This window comes from Halichoerus grypus, chromosome 8, assembly GCF_964656455.1.
Source record: "Halichoerus grypus chromosome 8, mHalGry1.hap1.1, whole genome shotgun sequence".
Classification (NCBI taxonomy): domain Eukaryota; kingdom Metazoa; phylum Chordata; class Mammalia; order Carnivora; family Phocidae; genus Halichoerus; species Halichoerus grypus.
Genome location: NC_135719.1, coordinates 121164785 through 121185634, shown reverse-complemented (window position 1 = coordinate 121185634; position 20850 = coordinate 121164785). Strand labels below are relative to the sequence as shown.

The 20850-nt window shown below is 45.1% G+C and overlaps 1 protein-coding gene across 5 annotated transcripts in view; it reads right to left on the bottom strand.

Moving 5' to 3' along the window:
* SMOC1 (SPARC related modular calcium binding 1) overlaps positions 1 to 20013 on the bottom strand; it is a 152423-nt gene extending 132410 nt beyond the window's left edge. For 2 of the 5 annotated variants that reach the window (XM_078053848.1, XM_078053849.1), the window contains exon 1: positions 19651 to 20013. In XM_078053848.1, coding sequence (XP_077909974.1) covers positions 19651 to 19749 — 99 coding nt within the window. In that variant the 5' untranslated portion in view covers positions 19750 to 20013. The remainder of the gene's footprint in view (positions 1 to 19650) is intronic. The other 3 variants (XM_078053850.1, XM_036107245.2, XM_036107248.2) reach the window with 2 other exon arrangements.
* Positions 20014 to 20850: the final 837 nt, after the last annotated feature.

Here is a 20850-nt window from a genome sequence, read left to right as displayed (position 1 = left end):
GCGCAACTTTGCCAGCTGACAAGTCCCAGCTTCCCAGTGGGGTGGTATGTGCACCACTGAATAGCTTGTTGTGCATGTGAAAAACAAAGACATAGGACAAAGCCTTTTGCAACAAGCACTTGCACAATTCTTCCATCTGGCAAAAGCTGTCCTTTCTCGGACATTTGTCAGTTGCTTCTGAAGACAGCCCTCCCTAAGAGGAATCAGAATGCTTTGTCTTTTAACTTAGTGGTTTTTCTAGATCAGATGCAAACAATTTCCTTCTTGCCTCCTACAGCCCTATCTAAGGCCAACTCATCATTGAATAAATGAATGAGAGAATGAATCACAATACCCTTCCCTAACTAGAGCTGGGCTCAGGTCCAAACCCCCCTCCCCAATAAAGGAGGCAAAGATGGTCAATGGAACAATCCAACCAGCAATCCAACTTTTTGGAAGCTCTTGGACTCCAAGGTACTAATTCACATTGTAGCACTTATTTTCATCTTACTGGACATCTCCTGAGTATGGGACAAGGGGCTGGGAAAAGAAATCTTCATTTTTTAAAAAGATTTATTTATTTATATTTTGAAAGAGAGAGAGAGAGAGTCTGCACATGAGAGTGAGTGGGAGGAGGGGCAAAGGGAGAGAATCTTCAAGCAGACTCCCTGCTGAGTGCAGAGCCCGACACGGGGCTCGATCCCATGACTCATGAGATCATGACCTGAGCCTAAACCAAGAGTCAGACGCTTAACCAACTGAGCCACCCAGGCACCCCAAGAAATCTTCATCTTAAATTTCATCTCGTGGCATAGCAGCTTCATGTGGCCCTAAAGACTTGGTCTTCCAGGGTGCTTGGGTGGCTCAGTCGGTTAAGCATCTGCCTTCAGGTCAGGTCATGATCCCGGGGTCCTGGGATGGAGCCCCACATCGGGCTCCCTGCTCAGCGGAGCGTCTGTTTCTCCTTCTGCCCCTCCTTCCACTCATTCTCTCAATCTCTCTCTCTCTCAGATAAATAAAATCTTAAAAAAAAAAAAAAAAGACTTGGTCTTCCACAGAATTGGACATCACCCTTTTAGAACTGCAGCTACTCAGTACATGAATGGCTCCAACCCCAAAACAAGATGCTCTTCTACCCTCAAACATGAACATAACATCTGGGAAAGCAGAGGCCAGAGGCTTCAAAGGGCTCCCTTCCTTCCAAGGGAGCTTGTCTTGATATATGTAAATACCTATTAGTGAAAACAAATTGAATTTGCATTCATTTATGTTCTTTTAAGTCACAGGTTGCATAAGCCATGAGTCCAGGCCTTGCCTGGTCAATTTTATTCCTTTCTACAATTTTAGCCTAAAGAGGTCTCAAACCTCTTTAAAAGAGGTGTGCATGAGAACCACCTGCAGTACTTTTGAGAAATGCACATTCCTGGACCCTGTAGCATCTCAGGTGAGCTACACACTATACTTTAGGAAATATATTCTTTGAGAAATACGTAGCTACAGGATGTAACAAGATTCTTAACTGCTGGGTCTCACTCCTCAGAGAAGAGGCCAAGATTTTGTTAATGACACCCAGTTATAAGCTGATATGACTAAAGTTTCCATGAGCTGGACCAGGCCATTGTGGTATGTGGTCATTAGCCCAGTCAGCATGGTGAGCACAGGGATGGGCAAGCACTCTTCACTCACCGTAGTAGCACTGGAGAGCACCTGGTTATTGGTTTTTTTCATCATTAATGTGAGGAGAGAGCCTTTGGGTGTTGGGGATAGGCAAGAACAATGTACCAGGGTCTCGTAGTGAATATCAAAGAAAAGTCCCCCCATTAAGAAACAGCCAGAGTATTCAGTTCTTCTTAACAAGGCCTACCATCAAAAGAAACCATTTAATCAGAGCCTAACTTATTGGGGTTTTATCATAGCTAATCAACCTGATTTGGGAAGAGAAATACCCGATTCTGGCCCGCTCTAGCCATCCTATCCCATGTAAGTGAAGAAAAAAACATGGAAACATCCCTATGAAGTTCACAGTCCAGAAGCCCAGGCTCATTAAAAGACTGAGACCTAATCATAGGACAACAGAATGCTTCCTCACTCTCCACACCTCACCACAACATCACTGAAGGTCTATTTATCACAGTTCTTTCTATGTAATTCATCATGTCTGATTTCAACAAAAAATTACAAGGCTTACTAAAAAGCAAAAAACATAATTTGATGAGACAGAGCTACCAACAGAAGCAGATTCAGATATGGGAGAGATGTCTGAATTAGCAGATCAGTAATTTTAAAGCACTGTGATTAATATGCTAAGTGCTCTACTGGAAAAAGTAGACATCATGCAAGAACAGATGGGTAATATGAGCAGAGAGGTGGAAATTCTAAGAAAGAATCCAAAAGAAATGCTAGAGGTCAAAAACACTGTAACAGAAATAAAGAATGCCTTTATCATTATTATTATTATTATTATTATTATTATTATTGAAGTATAATTGACATACAATGTTATATTGGTTTAGGTATACAACAAAGCATGCCTTTGATGGGCTCATTAGTAGATGGGACACAGCTGAGGAAACAATCTCTAAACTTGAGGATATGTTGATAGAAGCTTCCAAACTTAAAAGCAAAGAGAAAAAAAGACAGGGGGGGAAAGAAGAGAAGAGAATATCCAAGGACTGTGGGACAACTACAAATGGTATAACATATGTGTCGCAGGATTTCGAGAAGGAGAAAAAAGAAAGGAACAGGAGAAATATTTGAAGCAATAATAACTTAGAATTTTCCCCCAAATTAATGTCAGATATCAAACCACAGATCCAGAAAACTCAGAAAACAGCAAGCAGGATAAATGCCCCAAAACTACACGTCGGCATGTCACATTCAAACTGCAGAAAATCAAAGATAAAGAAAAAAATCTTGAAAGAAGCCAGAGCAGAGGGAAAAAAACCCTCACCTATAAAAAGGCAAAAGTAAGAATTGCATTGGGGTTCTCCTCAGAAGCCATGCAAGCAAGAAGACAGCGGGGTGGAATATTTGATAAGTTGTTGAGAGGGAAAAAAAACCCCATCAACCTAGAATTCTGCATCCTGAAAAATTATCCTTCAAAAGTGAAGGAGAAATAAAGACTTTCTCAGATAAGTAAAAACTAAGGGAATTTGTTGCCAATAGACATGCCTTAAAAGAAATGTTTAAGAAAATTCTTCAGGGAGAAGAAAAATGATATAGGTCAGAAACACAGACCTACATAAAGAAAGCAAGAGCACTGAAGAAGGAAAACTTTTTTTCTTATTCTTAAATGATCTCACACATAAGTTTGTTCAAAAAAATAATAACAACAAAGCATTCAATGATTATAACGTATATACAAGTGAGATGAATTACACCAATGGAACAAAACCCAGGATTGAAGAATTAGGAAAATTTTGTTATTACAAGGTACTTACACTACCAAGAAGCAGTAGAGTGGTATTTCAAAGTGGACTTTGGAGCTGGGAAAACTGGACCGCTCTCTTACACCATACACAAAAATAAACTCAAAATGGATTAAAGACCCAGATGTAGGACGTGAAACCACAAAACTCCGAGAGGAAAATGTAGGCAGTAATTTCTTTGACATGGGCTGTAGAAACATTTTTCTAGATATGTCTCCTGAGGCAAGGGAAACAAAAGTTGAAAATAAGGGGCACCTGGGTGGCTCAGTTGTTGAGCGCCTGCCTTCGGCTCGGGTCATGATCTCAGGGTCCTGGGATTGAGCCCCGCATCGGTCTCCCTGCTCAGCAGGAAGCCTGCTTCTCCCTCACCCACTCCCCCTGCTTGCGTTCCCTCTCTCGCTGTGTCTCTCTCTGTCAAATAAATAAATAAAATCTTAAAAAAAAAAAAAAGTTGAAAATAAGCTACTGGAACTACATCAAAATAAAAAGTTTTGCATAGCAAAAGAAACCATCAACAAAAAGGAAAGGCAACCTATAAAACAGAAGATATTTGCAAATGACATATCTGATAAGTGGTTAATATCCAAAATATATAAAGACTTTATATAACTCAACACTAAAAAAAAACCAAATAATCCAGTTAAAAATGAGGAGAGGGCCTGAATAGACATTCTGCCAAAGAAGACCTACAAATGGCCAACCAACACATGAAAAGATGCTCAACATTAGAACTGCAAATCAAAACTACAATGAGGTATCACCGTACACCTGTCAGAATGACTAGAATCAAACAGACAAGAACTAACAAGTGTCAGCGAGGATGTGGAGAAAAGGGAACCCTCACACACTGTTGATGGGAATGCAAACTGATGAAGCCACTGTGAAAAGCAGTATGGAGTTTCCTCAAAAAAATTAAAAATAGAATTACCAGGGGTGCCTGGGTGGCACAGTCAGTTAAGCGGCTGACTCTTGGTTTTGGCTCAAGTCGTGATCTCAGGGTTGTGAGATCGAGCCCTGTGTTGGCTCCACGCTCAGTACGGAGTCTGCCTGGGATTCTCTCTCCTTCTCCCTCTGTCCCTCCCCGCTCATGCTCTCTCTCTCAAATAAATAAATAAATAAATAAATCTTTAAAAAAAATAGAATTACCATATGACCTAGTAAATCCACTACTGGATATTTACCCAAAGAAAATGAAAACGCTAATTTGAAAGTATGCACCCCATGTTTATAGCAGCAGTATTTACAAGACCCAAGATATGCAAGCAACCCAAGTGTCCATCAGCTGATGAAGGGATAAAGAAGATGTGGTATATATACATACAATGGAATATTACTTAGCCATGAAAGAGAATGAGATCTTGCCATTTGCAACATGGATGGAGCTAGAGAGTATTATGCTAAGTGAAATAAGTCAGAGAAAGACAAATACCACATGATTTCACTCATATGCACAATTTAAGAAACAAAATAAATGAACAAAGAATAAAAGAGTCAAAAAATGGACTCTTAAATACAGAGAACAAACTGGTAGTTACCAGAGCAGGGAGGCAGGTAGGGGGGCTAGATAAGGTGGATTAAGAGGGACAAACTTCCAGTTACAAAATAAATAAGTCATAGAAATGGAAAAGTACAGCATAGAGAATACAGTCAATACTATTGTAATAAGGTTGTTTGGTGACAGATGAGGGCTACACTTATCGTGGTGAGCACTAAGTAATGTACAGAATTGTTGAATCGTTATGTTGTACGCCTGAAACTAATATAATACCGCATGTTAATTACACTGGAATTTTAAAAATCAATAAGTAAAAGGTTGTCTTAAAAAAAGAAAGTGAACTTGAATTCATTGTTAAATGTATATTGCAAATTCTATGGCAAGTACTAAAAAAAGTCTTTAAAAAAAGAAATAATTGATATGCTAAGAAAGGAGTGAAATAGAGTCACATAAAATGCACAATTATAAGCACAAAAATGGGAAAAAAGTGGAAGACAAACATAGGAACCAAGAATATGAACAAGGGATAGAAAACTACACAAATATGATAGATATTGATCCAACTATACCAGTAATCACTTTCAACGTCAATGGTCCCAATATACCAATGTAAACTATTTAGAAGGAGAAAACGTGGATATAGATGCCTAAGTCACCTTATCTTGATCTATCCCTCCAGGAAACCATCCTAACAGCCAGGAGTTTTCCCTTCTGAAATGTGGTTCTAAAAGCAGCCTGGAGGATCGGGTTTGGGCCCACCCACAGGACCTGCTGGGATAGGCTTTCCAACCCAGGCCAAAGGAAGGCTGGCACCGGGTTAGAGGGTAAAGAGCACCAGAGAATCAGGCACTGCTCCTTCCAGCTCCTGGGGGCAGCAGATTGGGGACCTGATCTGGGAACATACTGGGCAGCCACCAGCCTGACCCCTGAGCCCAGAAGTTATGAGGAGGCACATGGGCATGGAGGCACATTGCCCTCTGGTTGCCTCCTGTTTCCCACAGTCTTAGAGAAAAAAGGGAAGGTAAGCAGGCTCACTCAAGCTTCCTTCGGATGCTAAACTCAGGAAAACAACCTCCCATCTTGGGAAAGAGAAAATGAAGGAAGATTTCAGGAAGCAGAGTATTGCCTGGAGGAGAAGACATGGTCACACAGCAAACGGAGAAAGATCACACCAAAGAACATCTTTCCTCCATTTAAGAGAACATCTTTCCTCCATTAACCTGGATCTGGTTGGGAAAGGGGAGGAACGTGGTTTATCTCTCTCTCTCACATACACACACACACACACACACACACACACACACACACAGGAACTAGTTTTCATTTTAAACAAAAGGTAACAGAACCACAGATTAGAAATCTTCCACATATTGATGGACTCTATAGCTTTAATTCTAAGGAGGAAAGCTAAGGGAAGCAAAACAACTTTGGGTTCTTCTGGGAATCTCTCACATTTTCCTGTTACATCCATTATTTGTATGAATGGTTAACATTTACTGAGCATCCTGCCATTATTTCATTTAAGGTCCACAATGACCCAATAAGGTAGATAAAATCTTCCATTTACAGATGAGGGGGTGAAACACAGAGCTTCGTTAATCTGCCCAAGAACACCTAGTGAGAAAGCACTAGAGCTAGGACTCAATGCAGGGCTCTTTGGCCCCAAAGCACTATGCCACGCTGCCTTCTGGATGGGCAAGGAAGCAAACAGTTCATCAGACGGTTATGGCTCAGACCTCTCTCACCACCTAGCAATGATATGGGAGATGCATTTCATTCTCAAGGTAGCTGTAGCTTTCAGGAAAGAAAAGCTAGAAACCGGGAATCAGCAATAGTTGGAGCCTAGGCTGTGGGTGCTATCTTTGTCCTAGGCCTCTCCCTGGATGGGGAGAAGGTAGAACAACACACCACCATGAGAGGGTACGTGATCCTCAAAGCCAAGGGGAAGTCAAGACAGAGAGAAATGATGCATCCAGTCCTCTATTCAGCCCCTGCCTTCAGAACACCTGGGCCAGTGCGGGCCTGGATCTGCCCTCAGGTTTTCTGAAATCACTGCCAGGGAGGCAGGGAGAAAGTGTCCATCCAAGTGTCCCGGACACTTTCAAACCCTCTTCAACAAATACAAAGGGTTTCCACTTCAACCCTCAAATTGGGTATCGATTCTCAAAAAGGCCTCCCAGGAAAATATTGTACCAACCATAAAGCATGCCCCCTGAGCTCCAGACCTTCGCCACTTAACTCTGTGTACGTCTGCGCTGATTGCATTGCTATGAACAAGCATTAAGAGTCTCAACCAGGAATTCATCTCTTTTAGGGACTGAGAAACCAGAACCCTATGAAACAGAAGGTATAAGAACACCAATAGTCAGGTGATAAGGACGGTCAAGATACTACCATGTCCTGAGTTTGGGGCCACATGGAAATTGGTGAATTGGCCAAAAGCAACTCAGAAATACAATCCTCTACTAGAATTCAAGCTTGTCCCTCCCCTTGACAGGACCTCTGCCACATCCCCAAAGTTCTCCAGGGCATCTTTAAATGCGAAAGTCAGGGCGCCTGGGTGGCTCAGTTGGTTAAGCGACTGCCTTCGGCTCAGGTCATGATTCTGGAGTCCCTGGATCGAGTCCCGCATCGGGCTCCCTGCTCGGCAGGGAGTCTGTTTCTCCCTCTGACCCTCCCCCCTCTCTCTCGTTCTCTCTCTCTCAAATAAATAAATAAAATCTTTAAAAAATAAAAAATAAATAAATAAATAAATGCGAAAGTCACAAACAGAGTAAGGAGGCAGGGATCTGGGTTCTGGCTGGGTGGACTGGGGACAGGTCTTACCTCATGCATAAAAGGAAGGGGTCCCTGAGACTTCTTCCCACTGTGGGATGAAGCCACCATGCTTATCTCATTTGGGGGGCCTTCTGGAATCATTCTCATTCGGCCTATTTATTCTACCCAGAAAGTATCCAAATTTTTCCTATGTTCCCTTTTTCCTATCATCTCTTAATCTCAGAACATCTGTGCTGATAGTAACCTTGGAGGTGATTTGATCTCCCTTTAATAGAGGAAGGAACTGATCACACAGTAACAGGAGAGCTCCCGCTTTGCTGCGCTGTGACCATCAGTGTCCAGCACACTTCTTACCACACAGCCCACCTCACCATTCTGCTGGTAAAATAATGCTCCAAATCCCAAAATGGACACTGTGCTTGTTGCCCTCATATCCCTTTCACTCCCCCACCTTGTGCAGCCATGCGGTCAGGGAGGAACCACCTGACCCCCAGCTCCAAAAATAGGTACCCTGTCTCCTACCCTGCCACAGTGACTGCCTTAAGGAATCCAGGCCTAAGTCACTCACAGCACGGCACTCTCCTGGCCAAAGGGATTGGTTCAAAGAATGGGCATTTAATCCAGTTTAGATCAATGAGCTAAAAGCCAAAGTTTTCTGACATCAAGTAGGAATGAAGGTTGTCCCTCCTCTGAAAGGGGCTACTTCAAGTCACTTCTCTCTTCTGTATTCTAGAAAGTAAGATGTTGGGATGAGAAGTATGGAATCATTGCAGGAATCCTGCCACCATGAAAAGCTAGGCTTGAAATTAAACGTATAACACAAAAGGCAGAAGGGAGAAACATAAAGACAATACAAATGGCAGAGGGCAATGTTTTGATGGCATTAATAAGATGCTGAATCCAACCAATCCTGAAGCCCTCCTTGTACCTTCATTGGGTAAGCCAGTTCAAAATGTGGTCTCCGTTCTTATGATATAAATTCCCAATGGATGTGTACCTACCAAAGATCATACTCAAAGCTGATCGACAATTATACTTTAAAGGCCTTTTGATTAGCACTAGAGAGTAAAACCAGCTCATGCTCTTACTGCTTCCACTAGAAATCAAGGAGATTCTCCTTCCTAGGCCACCCACCAAGAACTCAGGGCAGGTATCCCTCTCGGAGCTCTGCAGTCACACACAGCCTCCCCATCAGGAGGCCATTGCTGAGACGAGAACATTGGCAACTAAGCCCCGTTTCTCTGTAGGCAACACCAGAGACAAGAAAGATGGCAATGCCACACAAAACGTAGAAGCCCTTTTCTGTATAACCTGTCAGTTGTTTAAAAATCATTGACAGGGGCGCCTGGGTGGCTCAGCCAGTTAAGTGTCTGCCTTTGGCTCAGGCCATGATCTTGGGGTCCTGGGATCAAGCCCCATGATGGGCTCCCGGCTCAGTGGGGAGTCAGCTTCTCCATTTTCCTCTGCCCCTCCCCTCACTCGTGCTCTCTCATGTGTGCTCTCTCTCTCTCAAATAAATTCTTTAAAAAAAAATCATTGACAACTCCTAATAAATTAATGGATCCCCAAATGATGCTAATATCACAGATGTTATGTGCCTCCTGGTGCAGACCAACTCCCACGAAATATACTTGCCAAAAAAATATCAAATCTAGGCTCAGTCGATTAAGCGACTGCCTTCAGTTCAGGTCATGATCTCGGGGTCCTGGGATCAAATCCCACGCTGGGCTCTCTGCTCAGCAGGGACCCTGCTTCTCCCTCTCCCTCTGCCAGCCATTGCCCCTGCTTGTGCTCTCTCTCTCTCTCTCTCTGTCAAATAAATAAATGGAATCTTTAAATATATATATATATATATATATATATATATATATATATAAAATATATGAAATCTGTATCTGATCAAGGCTCTAGATCCACCTCTCATTTTACAAGAAATATGAAGGATAGAGGAATATGGTACACAATGCTATGGGAATGTAGTCAATAACATCTAGTGCAGAAAACCCAAGAACAACCTGTTTATTCAAAAATAAATTACAAAGTAAAAAGGAAGTGGAGGGGAAACTCAGAGATTCAGAGATTTAAGATACATATTAACCAATATGTGGACCTTATTTGGATCTTGTTTACAGAAAATACTATATAAACTCCTATCAAACATTAATGGATGTCCATTTAATATTAAATGTGATGTTTCTTCTGCTGCTTGTAAAACTTTAGAAACTTATTCACCTTAATTTCTACAATCTTAGCAGGGGAAGGAGACCTTTCTCACCCTGATACCGAAGATAGAAACCATAATGACATATTAACTACATACAGATATAAAATTTAGTAGATTGAAACCATTGTCTTTTTATAATGAAAGGCATCTGCCAGACATGACAGAAAAACAGATTAATATCCTTAGTATTAAAACAAACAAACAAACAAAAACTCTTCCAAGTCAGCCAGTGAGGCAGAGAAAAAAAATTGCCACACTTGTTTTAAAAATTAGCAAAAAACCTGAACAGATGATTCCTAAAAGAAAAAGAGCTAATGTAGGATTGCCAGATATAATACAAGATACCCAGTTAAATTTGAATTTCAGATGAATAACAAATAATTTTAGATAAACAACAAATAAGTTTTTATTTAGGCCATACTTACACTAAGACATTGTTATTTATCTGAATTCAAATTTCTGTAATTTATATTCTTTTACATTATATTATTCAATTACATCCTTCAAATGTATGTAATTTACAATTTAGGCAATCCTATATTAGTCTTTTTATTTGCCAACTATGGCAAATAAATCAGTAATGATTTATAAATAATGATCAATAAATTGATCAAATAAATTTATCAATAATGATCAGTAAATTTGAGAAAATGATCAAGCTCATTCCCAATCATGCAGCAAGAGTAAGTACAGTGAGAAGAGCAGAGGCTCAGGAGGGCAGAGAGGAACACCAGCACTGTCAGGCAGACCTGGGAGCACCTGGGCCTGGGCTGGAGGGGAGGCGTGGCCTCAGGGCCTCAGGAGGGCAGGAGGGAGGTGGCCAGCAATGCAAGGAGGCAAGGGGGACCGTATGTTTGGCTGAATGTCCCTGAACATGTTCTTCTGGGGAAAGGAAAAGTGTGATCAGCAGCACGGAGCAGAGGACCCCTCAAAGAAGCATCACTTTTATTGCTTGCTCTTAAAACTTTGTTGTGATGTATCCAAATGCATTTTTACCTTTTCTGGAAAACTTTATGACCTATTATGTAATGCATACAAAATGGAATTTAAAAATGCATGTACTCACCTCCAGCTTTAAAAACATAAAACATTACTGATTCAATGCAAGCCTTCCATGTCCCCTCCAGTGTGTCACTCACCCTCCTGCCCTCACACTTAAGTAACCACTAACCTGAGCTTCCGAGTTATTGCCCTTAATTTTCTCATGCATTCTTTACATATGTATGCACTCCTAAACAATCTATTGCTTTTGCATGCTTTCAACCTTTATATAAATAGCATAATGTATGTATTCTTGTATGTTTTGCCTTTTTTCATTCAACATTTTGACTATGAAATTGATCCATAATAATGGTCATAGCTTTAGATTAGCTATTTTTGGTGCTGTGTAGTATTCCACTTTTTGTATATACCATAATTCATATTTCTAGTCTCCTGCTGATGGGCTTTTAGCTGGTTTCCAATGTTGTTATTGCTACCAAACAATGCTGCTATGAACATCCTTAAACATGTGTCTTGGCACATATTTAAGCATGTTTCTCTAGGGCATATACCAGAGTGAAAGTAAAAGGTCAATTCTACAAAGTGATCATGCTAATTTATATTCCCACCAGCAGCAATAAGTACATTTTTACACTTATGTCCTGCTAAGGTTAATTGGAAATTCTCCTTTAAAGCAAACTGAGTTCGGGGCACCTGCATGGCTCAGTCGGTTGAGCGGCTGCCTTCTGCTCCGGTCATGATCCCAGGGTCCCTGCATCAGGCTCCCTGCTCCATGGGGAGTCTGCTTCTCCCTCTCCCTGTGCCTGCCGCTCCCCCTGCTTGTGCTCTCTCTCTCTGTCAAATAAATAAATAAAATCTTAAAAAAAAAAGTTTACGCAAATTGAGTTCAAAGCATGCTGAAAATGAGTAGGAGGCCTGGTGCTAATAGTGACTAAACCTAAAAATCAGCCTAACATGAGCACAGGCTGACTGTCAGATGTAGACTGAATCCAAGGGTATTCAGGCTGGATTGAGACAGGTTTGGGATTTTTTTTTTTTTTATTTTTTTTTTTTTTTTTTTTTTTTTTTTTTTTTTTTTTAATTTATTTATTTGAGAGAGAGAGAATGAGAGAGAGCAAGCACATGAGAGGGGGGAGGGTCAGAGGGAGAAGCAGACTCCCTGCCGAGCAGGGAGCCCGATGCGGGACTCGATCCAGGGACTCCAGGATCATGACCTGAGCCGAAGGCAGTCGCTTAACCAACTGAGCCACCCAGGCGCCCCATGGGATTTTTTTTTTTTTTTTTTTTTTTTTAAATCACTCATGTTTTAATCTTTATTATTGTCCTCTAAGATTAGAAAAGCTCATCGTAAACAAAATTAGTTTAATAAATACTAAAATACATCTCATGGAAGTGGAATATCCCCATGATAATGAACCATTAACCACATGACTTATAATCCACCCAATTTTTCTATACATAAACCAACTTTTTTTGTTTTGCTCAAACAGGTTCATATATTCTGATTTGCAGTTTACTTTTTTTTTTTTACTGTTCAATATATCTTTATAAGGAAAGAATCTACATTTATCGAAAATTCTATTGTTCAATGAACATTTACAAAGCACCTGTTCTTGGGCAGGATAGAGTCTATAAAGAAAATTAAATAACTCCACCATTAAGAGAGTCCCACTCTGAAAGGAAAGAAAATAAGAGATGTAGGTCATTATAATGGCCCCGTTTATCAATCACCTTCTATGAGCCAGGCACTACATTCGACCCTTAATGAATGTGGTAAGCAGAACACCGCACCCCCCCCCCAAAGATGCCCATATCCTAATCCTAATAATGCTATGTTACATGGCAAGGAGGAGTCAGGATTGCTAATCAGCTAACCATAAGATAAGGAGAACATCTGGACTCTCCAGAGGGCCCAATGTAATCAATCACAAGAGTCCTTAAGTGGGGGGAGGAGGAGGAAAGCAGGAGAGTCGGAACCAGAGAGATGGCAGCATGAAAAATCCTTAACCAGCTATTGCTGGATTTGAAGGTGGAACGGGACTACCAACCAGGGAATACAGGCAGTTTCTAGAAGCTGGAAAAGGCAATAAAATGGATTCTCCCCTACAGCCTCCAGAAAGGAGGTGCAGAGAGAACTCTGCTTGGGGCCAGCCTGGGAGGACTGTGTGGAGCCATTCAAATGATGGGCAGAATTCTGACAGACAGAGACGGGAAGGCAAAGAGAGGTTAGGAAATGCGATGTGGTTCCGTACGGCCACAATCTGGGGCGTGTGGTGGTATCGGGCAGGAGGCAGGGCAGGGCGCAACGGCTAGAGACCCATGCTCTTCAGCATGATAGCCACTAGCCATATGTGGCTATTAATATTAACTTTTAAATTAATTGAAATCAAATAAATTGAAAATTCAGTTCCTCAGTTGTGCTAACCACGTTTAAATCTTCGACAGCCACGTGTGTCTAATATTGGACGGTGCCGATATAGAACATTACCATCCCCGCAAAAAGGTCCAGCGGACAAAGCTGCAGACAAAGGGAAGTCATTGTGTTCAAGCTGGTCAGTGGCTCTGTGCACCCGAGGGAGCAAGGGGCAGTCTGTCGGCTCTCACAACTTCACCCTCGTACTTACGATCTACTTTTATGTCCTTTCCCCAGCTTGCAGAGTTCTCCAAGAACACATACACAATAAACTCCACCAAAAATACTTAAAACTCCCAGCACTGTCCTAGAGACGCTTATCTAGTCCTAAAAATGAACTATTCTGGGAAGTGGATACAGTTTTTCCCCACTGTCAATACTTTAAAGAAAAAAAAGAAGAAGAAGAACATTCAGCCCTTATCTGAGTCAGATAGATCCATGCTGCCCTGTGAAATGGCTTTTAAAGAGGAAGGGCAGAGCCTCACATTTGCAGAGTATTTGTCAGGTTTCAAAGCATCCGCCGCATTGTCTCCTGGAACCTCAGTCAGTACTGTCCTCCCCGGGTGGGGGGTGGGGGGAGAGGCCTGTCCTGAAGCTCGAGCTTTCCTGAGCAGCCCTTCCCCGCTCGGCAGAGGCTGCCCCACCCTGGCTCCAAAAAAAGGAGGCTGAAATCAATGTCTGGGAAGTACACAGGGCTCCACACCTAACAAGCTTAGATTTCTGCCAAAGTTAAGATTATTTTGTGATCTAGCATTTGAGTTTAGAATGATGTCAGATGCAAAGGGAAATCCAATTAATTGCTATAATGACCCATGTTGCTTTGGGGTCTTTATGGGGTTGTTGGGAATGTTCTTGGAGATCCAATTCTCTTATCCCCTCGGTGACTCTAGATGCGTGCAGAGCACATATGTACAATGCTAACCCTGTTTGGCAGACCTCGCAAACAGCTCCGATCGATTTCTCATCCGCAACTCAACCCTTGTCCTCTCCCAAACAGCTCTGCAGTGACAAACGAGGAAGGAGGGGGCCTCCTCATGGACATCGCCCCCCGCCCCCCAAACCGCCAGCAATGCCAGGAACTTGGCTGCTTAAACAATAGGTCTCTATGTGGTCGGGAGAGAAAGGGTGCCCTGTACCTGCTAAGGAAGGCCATGCTCCCTTCCCCCAGGCCCTGCCAGGGGGGTGAGGGAGGAGGCCAGAATGAAGACAGGCATCAAACCAGAAACACTCCCTTCCCTTCCCCCTCCCCCACCCCCTGAACTGGCAAGTAAGGCTTCTGACCCAAGCATCAGCTAATGAACTTTTCTACTCTGCAGGGCTGGGGACTCAGATGTACAGGGTTGATCCCCCTGATCAAGGGAGAGGGAAGACTGCTCACTGCCGACTCAGCCTTACAAATGAGCCCTTTGGCCAGCTGATGTAGATATTTAATGCCAGGGCCTGGGCCTGCCCTGTGACTAGCCGGCCAAGAATTGAAACAAAAGCCAATAATCACTCCCCAACGTGGTATTTTAGGTAGGGCCACATGCACATCTAGAAGACGGGGAGCAGAAGGAGGCAAGACAGGAGTCCCTGCTCTAGGAACTTTTGTTTGTCTGACCATGTGGTGCCAAGAATTGAATTAATCATAAACTTTGGTTCATGACACTCAACATTGGTCTATGCAGGGCCCACTTTCATTTTTCATTTAATCAACCACTAATCTTTACTAATGGACAAATACCTTCAAACCCATCCTTCCCTCCCACAAAAGGTAAAGTATTGACACTAACTTACACTAACCATATGGTTTACCCCACCATGTGGTTCCACCCGTCTGCTCCCCCATAACTTCACCCTAAATCCTGTGTCCAGCATTACCTTGCTTTTCTTTTCATAGAGCATTATTGTAGCTATATGTATTCCTAGAAGATATTTTCTTTAATTTTAGCTCTTTTTAAGTTTATAAGATGACATGCTCCATCTTTTGGTGTATTTCTTTTACTTAATATCATATTACCAAGATTCATCCATATATTTGCATGTCACTGTTGCTCATTTGTTTTGCCTGTGTATAATCCTCTACTATATGAATACATCAACTAATCTGCCCTCCAACTAGTGGGCCTTTGGGCTTTTTCCAGGCTTAGAGTATTACAAACATGGTTGCATCGGTCTCCTTCTGGACATGAGTTTCTCTTGGGCATATGTACTTAGGACTGGAATTGCTGGGCCATAAGAGTGTGAATTTCAACTTTGGGAGATAATGAGAAAATATCAAAGTGTTTTCCATTTGATAGCATTTCCTACAGTTTCTAAGATGATTATTTCATCTTCCTGTCCTTCTCAATTTTGTGCCTTTAAATTTCACATGTCACTTCTATCAAAATGTTTAAACCAAGTTTTTTGCCTAACACCTGAGTGGCATTTCAGATAAATCCCCCAGGTGGAAAAGAAGGGTCTTGTTATTACCCGGCACACAGGTAATAAGAAGGGTGTCTACACAGACTCAAGGACCCACCCCAGTCCAGACACTGAGGCAGACTAGTCAAAAAAGGAAGGGTACTGTCTAGAAGCTGTCTCACACCTGTTCCCCATCCCAGTTTGTTTGCTCTGTCTCTCCTCCCCCAAACCTCCTACAACCACCACACATACTAATTTTTAAACAAAGAACAAAAGCCTATAAATGGGGGGGGGACATTATTTGTGAAGTAACCAATTTCAGGTTTAAATGGGAGCAAGGGGTCTAGCTTGGACCTCACTGCAGAGTCTGATCCGTTTCAGTAAACAGTTACAGAACGCTTTGCAGTGTGACCCAGCACACTGACAAATAAGACCTCTATTCTGCCCTCACGGGTGTGTGAGATTGTTCATTTCACAAGACAGGGCTGTGCGTGATGTCCAAGGGGGCAAGTTAGTGCTGAGAAGGTGGAGATGCTGGCCTGATCTCGAGATGCTCATTATAGAAAGATCAGCAAAAGTTAGAAGGTAAGTAAACCAGATACAGGAGTTGGTCAAAGGTGAGAGTGACCAATTCTCCCCAAAAGCGTGTTTTGCAGGAAAGTTCCTCGGGAGTGGTGCAGGAGCTGGGTTTTGAAGGGCAAAGCACGCCAGCGAGAGGAGAAAGAACCAATAAAGAATAGACATAAAACAAGAAACCAAATTCCTTACTCAGACTTCTTGACCTTCCCATTTTCTCCTATTTTCAAACTTCTTAAATCTATTTCCGGCCTCCAGTCGTGCTAAAGCACTAAGAAAGTGGAACCCGCGGAATGCTGTTAAACGTGCATTGTCTGCATTAATTTATTTTTTTCTGCAAACAACAACAAAGTCCATCCCCACCAGGCACCTGGCCCTGTGCTGAGCTCTGGGGATGCACCAGTAAAGAAGATGGGCCCCGTTCCCGCCATCACCCAGCTCCTGGGCTTCCACGGCAGACAGAGGATTAGACAAAGACAGGCAGTTGACTTGGCCTGACCATCAGCCAGACTCCATCAGCCTGGGAGAGCCCCTCCCCCACCCCATCCTCCCCTGAAACATTTTCAGTAAATTGTACAGGATTAAAGAAATGGCTGCCTCCTCGATAATTAAAAGGATCCTGACCGCGTCCCAGGTAGCCAAGTGGCTGCTCAGAACTCGGAGACCAAAAAATCAGGTGCTTCCTACATAATAGCCTCCAATCTGATACTTGATAGCTGTTGGTTTCCAGAGTCAAACAGATGTCAGGAATTTTATGAAGGCAGGAAGCAAATAAGGGAGCGAGGATTGGGGTCTAGGCCTCGGGGGAGCTCAATTAGTGAGCCAGATAAAGTTAAACCAAAAGGGCATGCTCTCGGTTTCCTAGAAAGTCAGCTGGAAAAGATGCCAATCCTTAAGCCTCTGTCACTCAGAAGATTAACAGAAGAGACCCAGGGGTGCCCAAGGGAATCTTGCGACAAGCCAGATGTTTCTGCTCCTCCTCTGACACTGCCACTGCCACTGGCAACCAGAGCCACACACCTCAGGCCACCAAGAAGCCACAGAGGAGCGCTGGAGTCTTTGGGGATAGGCTGAAACTCAAAGACATCACCCTTTAGCGATTCAGACACCAAAAAGTAGTATCAACGCTTTCTTACAGCCTCCCCTGATGCATCCGGGATTGGTATTGTCTCATCGAGGAACGGCACCGCCGGTGGGATGAGCACTCCCTGCAGCAGCTTGGGAGCACGGAGAGCACACCACCTGTAAATCCATATAAACTGGGATTTGACTCCCACAGCTACATAGGCACCATGAGTGTTTCAAGCAAGCCAGCTAGCTTCCCTGAGTCTCACTTGCAAAATGGCACTAAAAAGACCCCCCTCCTTGTTCTTCGAAGCATAAGCGATCGTGGAAATTGCCCAGCCCCTGGGTTCCTGAAAGGCAGCTCTTCTTGTCATCTATAAATGCACCCAAGTAACCACACGCTCAAGACAACAGCTTTCCCTGGGTACTTTTTAAACACGTGTGTGTGTGTGAGTAAGAAAGAGAGAGAGAGAATGCAGCTGGGATCCACACAAGCCTATTTACAGTTCCTGTTTTATTTCATCACGTCTATCAAATGATTAAACCAAATAAGCTGGAGGGAAACCTAACCAATGTCCCTATTTTTCCCTGAAGCCCCTAGCTTTCCCCTAAAAGTTGCTTCCTCCAATTTCAGGAGGCAGAGAAGGAAAGCCATATGGCTTGAGATGCTAGACATGCCCAGCAGCAAACGAGCCCCCCACCATTTGTCTCCGGGCCTCTCGTGTGGGCGGGTATCCAGATTTCAGTCGGGGTGCTCTGGTCTGCGTCTCTGTCTTGACTGTTCCTAATTATTGGAGGGAACGCTGTGGCTCTCCTGACCTCGGAGTTTAAGAGCTGCGAGTCCTAATATCAAACCAAGCAGCTTCATTTAAAAGGCATCCTCATCTGCATCCATAAAAGTCCCTCCCGGAGCCCACACTTGCCCCAGCTTCGGGAACGCCTGCTGTCGAGGATTTACGACACGCCCTGGATCTAATCTGCAGCACCTTAACTGCTGCTGTGGCACATCTGGTCATAAAAGCGAGGGCCGGCACAACACGGGGACAAACACTTTTCTTTCCTAACTGGCTGCAAATCTGATCTCACAGTGATAGCTGGGCTCCCACGTCAGCAGCCAGCATCTGGGCAGTCATGAAGGCTGGCCAACCTTTGCAAGGCTTTTCCTCCACACACGACAGCTATAAAGAGGATTCTCATATAGCAAGAGCTGCGAATAAAGAACCTGCAGTCTGAACAGGTGGTAAGGGGGGTAGGCCCAGAGATATCCAGGAAAGCCCCCGGGGCTTAAGGAGCCAACCTTGTTTTCACAAAGATTCCAGCTGCAGCACACGGACTCTCAGGCTGCCAGTTGAGGCAAGCAGCTATCCCGAGAGACGGCCCTGACATAAGCTGATTCTTGGCCAGAGATCCTCTGGATTAAGTTTGGTCAAATGAGCCACCAGGTGGTTTAACAGCACATTTTTTAAGGCAGCGGAATCCTTCATTTAGACCAATTGGGATGGGAAGAGCAATCATCTAGAGCAGAGATGAGCACAATGCCTTCAGTTCCAGGAGATTTTTACAATGCTCTGGACAGCCTGTCCTGTGCACACAATTGGCACGTTTCATATCGTTCAGAAACTCCAATCAGACCAAGGTTCAACAAGTAGTTCAACCCCCCAGCCCCGAAGTCAGGGGGAAGAGACTCTTGAACACTGCTCAGCTCCTCTCCACAGCCCCCCACCTCCACCGCTCCTCCGGGGCTGTGCCCAGCAGGAGAGAGCATTAAAATTATCTGCTGTGGGTTTTACGAGCAGCGATCGCTTTTTAAAACAACAACAACACAAGGTCCTTGTGCGGCTCTCGGGTAACCTAAAACTCTGGAGGCAGAGCTGCCCCCCCCCCACCCCCCGCCGCCTGCCAAGAACGCCCAGCGCTCCGGGACCCGGACCGGGCGCAGTGTGAGACCACAGGGCAGCCCACTCGAGCGGAGAGCGAGCCTTTTGCGGACGCTGGAGGCACCCGCTCGGAGCAAAATAGCCTGGGAGAAGAGACGGGGAAAGAAAACCCAACAGTGACAGTTCGGGGTGGGGGCTGGGGGGGAGGCGGGAGGCAGAGTCGGCGCTGCAAGAAAGGATGGGGGTGGGGGTAGAACGGGAGAAATTGTTATTCGCCCAGAAGCCCGCGGGGACCCGGTGGTAGATGCGGGGGCGTAGGGGGGAGCCCCGAGGTCTGACACCTCCCTTCCCCCTCCCCCCGCTCCGAGGGATGTGGGCAGGCGACCTCAGTCTCCCTCCGCAGGTGGGCGCGCGGCCGGGGGCGCACTTACCCTGGGGCCCGTGGTGCGGTGGCCGCGAGCTAGGGACAGCTGCACCAACACGAGCAGCAAGTGGGGCGTGAGCAGGCGGGCGCAGCGCGCGGGCAGCATGGTGCCAGCCGGGCCGGGCAGCCGGCTGCGGGCCGGGGGGCGCGGATTCCGCGGGACGCACGGCCGCGCCTGCCTTCCTGCCTTCCTTCCCTCTGGGGGCCCTCGCGGCGGCGGGCGGCGGGGCGGCGGGGGTGGCGGGGCTGAGCTCAGAGCGCGCGGTCATGAACCGCCAGGGAGGGGAGCTGGAGCGCGAGCGTGTGCTCTGCGCACGGCGCTCGCTCGCTCGGCTCGGCCGGGCCGCGGCGGCAGCAGGTTGGACGCCAGAGCCCGGGCCATGGGAATTCCCGTTATAAACCCCCGGGAGGGGCGGGGCGGAGCCGGGCGGCCCTGATTGACGGGCCGAGGGGCCCGTAGCAGCCGACCCTCTGGCAGGTGAAAGCCAATCGGAGAGCGGACGGAGGGGCGGCTCGCGGTCAAGCCCACTGAGGAGCGACACCCGCTTGCTCAGTCTGAGTGGGCTCCGGGAGAGACTGGAAGAGGAACTTTCTCTCGGCCCTTCTGTCTGAGGAAGCCTCGAAGAGCTCCAGCAGCCCTAACTCCCGGAATGCCCACCCGGCTAAAGACCATGCCCTAAGCATGTGTAATTTTCAACATAAGTCCGCGAGTTGTCCCAACAAGTCCAGCAAAATAAGCAGGAAAAATACTTGCAGCCCCATTTTTCTGAAGAGGATACTAGGGCTCAAAGGAGTTAAGAAATCTGCTTTCCCGCCGCATCGACACCAAAAACAACTGAGAAAGTGACCTGCAAAGGGCAGGCTGTGACTGGCGTTGGGAGTGGGGAGTGGATGCATTCACTTCTTTCAAAGAAGCTTCCAGGGGGTGACAACCCAAGTCCAACAGCATTTCCTCCAGGAGAAGTGCCGAGGAGATAAGGTGAAGCACGTGCTAGGCATCTGCCCGCTGGGAAGGGCCCCTGTGGGTATGGGGTAGTGCCCACCTGGAACCCTGCAGTGGATCCAGGATTGGGACCCAGGCATCCCGGCTCCCTGCCTTGGACTGGAGGGCCAAGGGGCAGCCACTCTGTGGCCTAGGAGTTCTGGGAGAGGAGGTCAGAGGGGACCTGGTCTCCAATTGGGGGAGTGGAAGAAAAGTATTGATGGG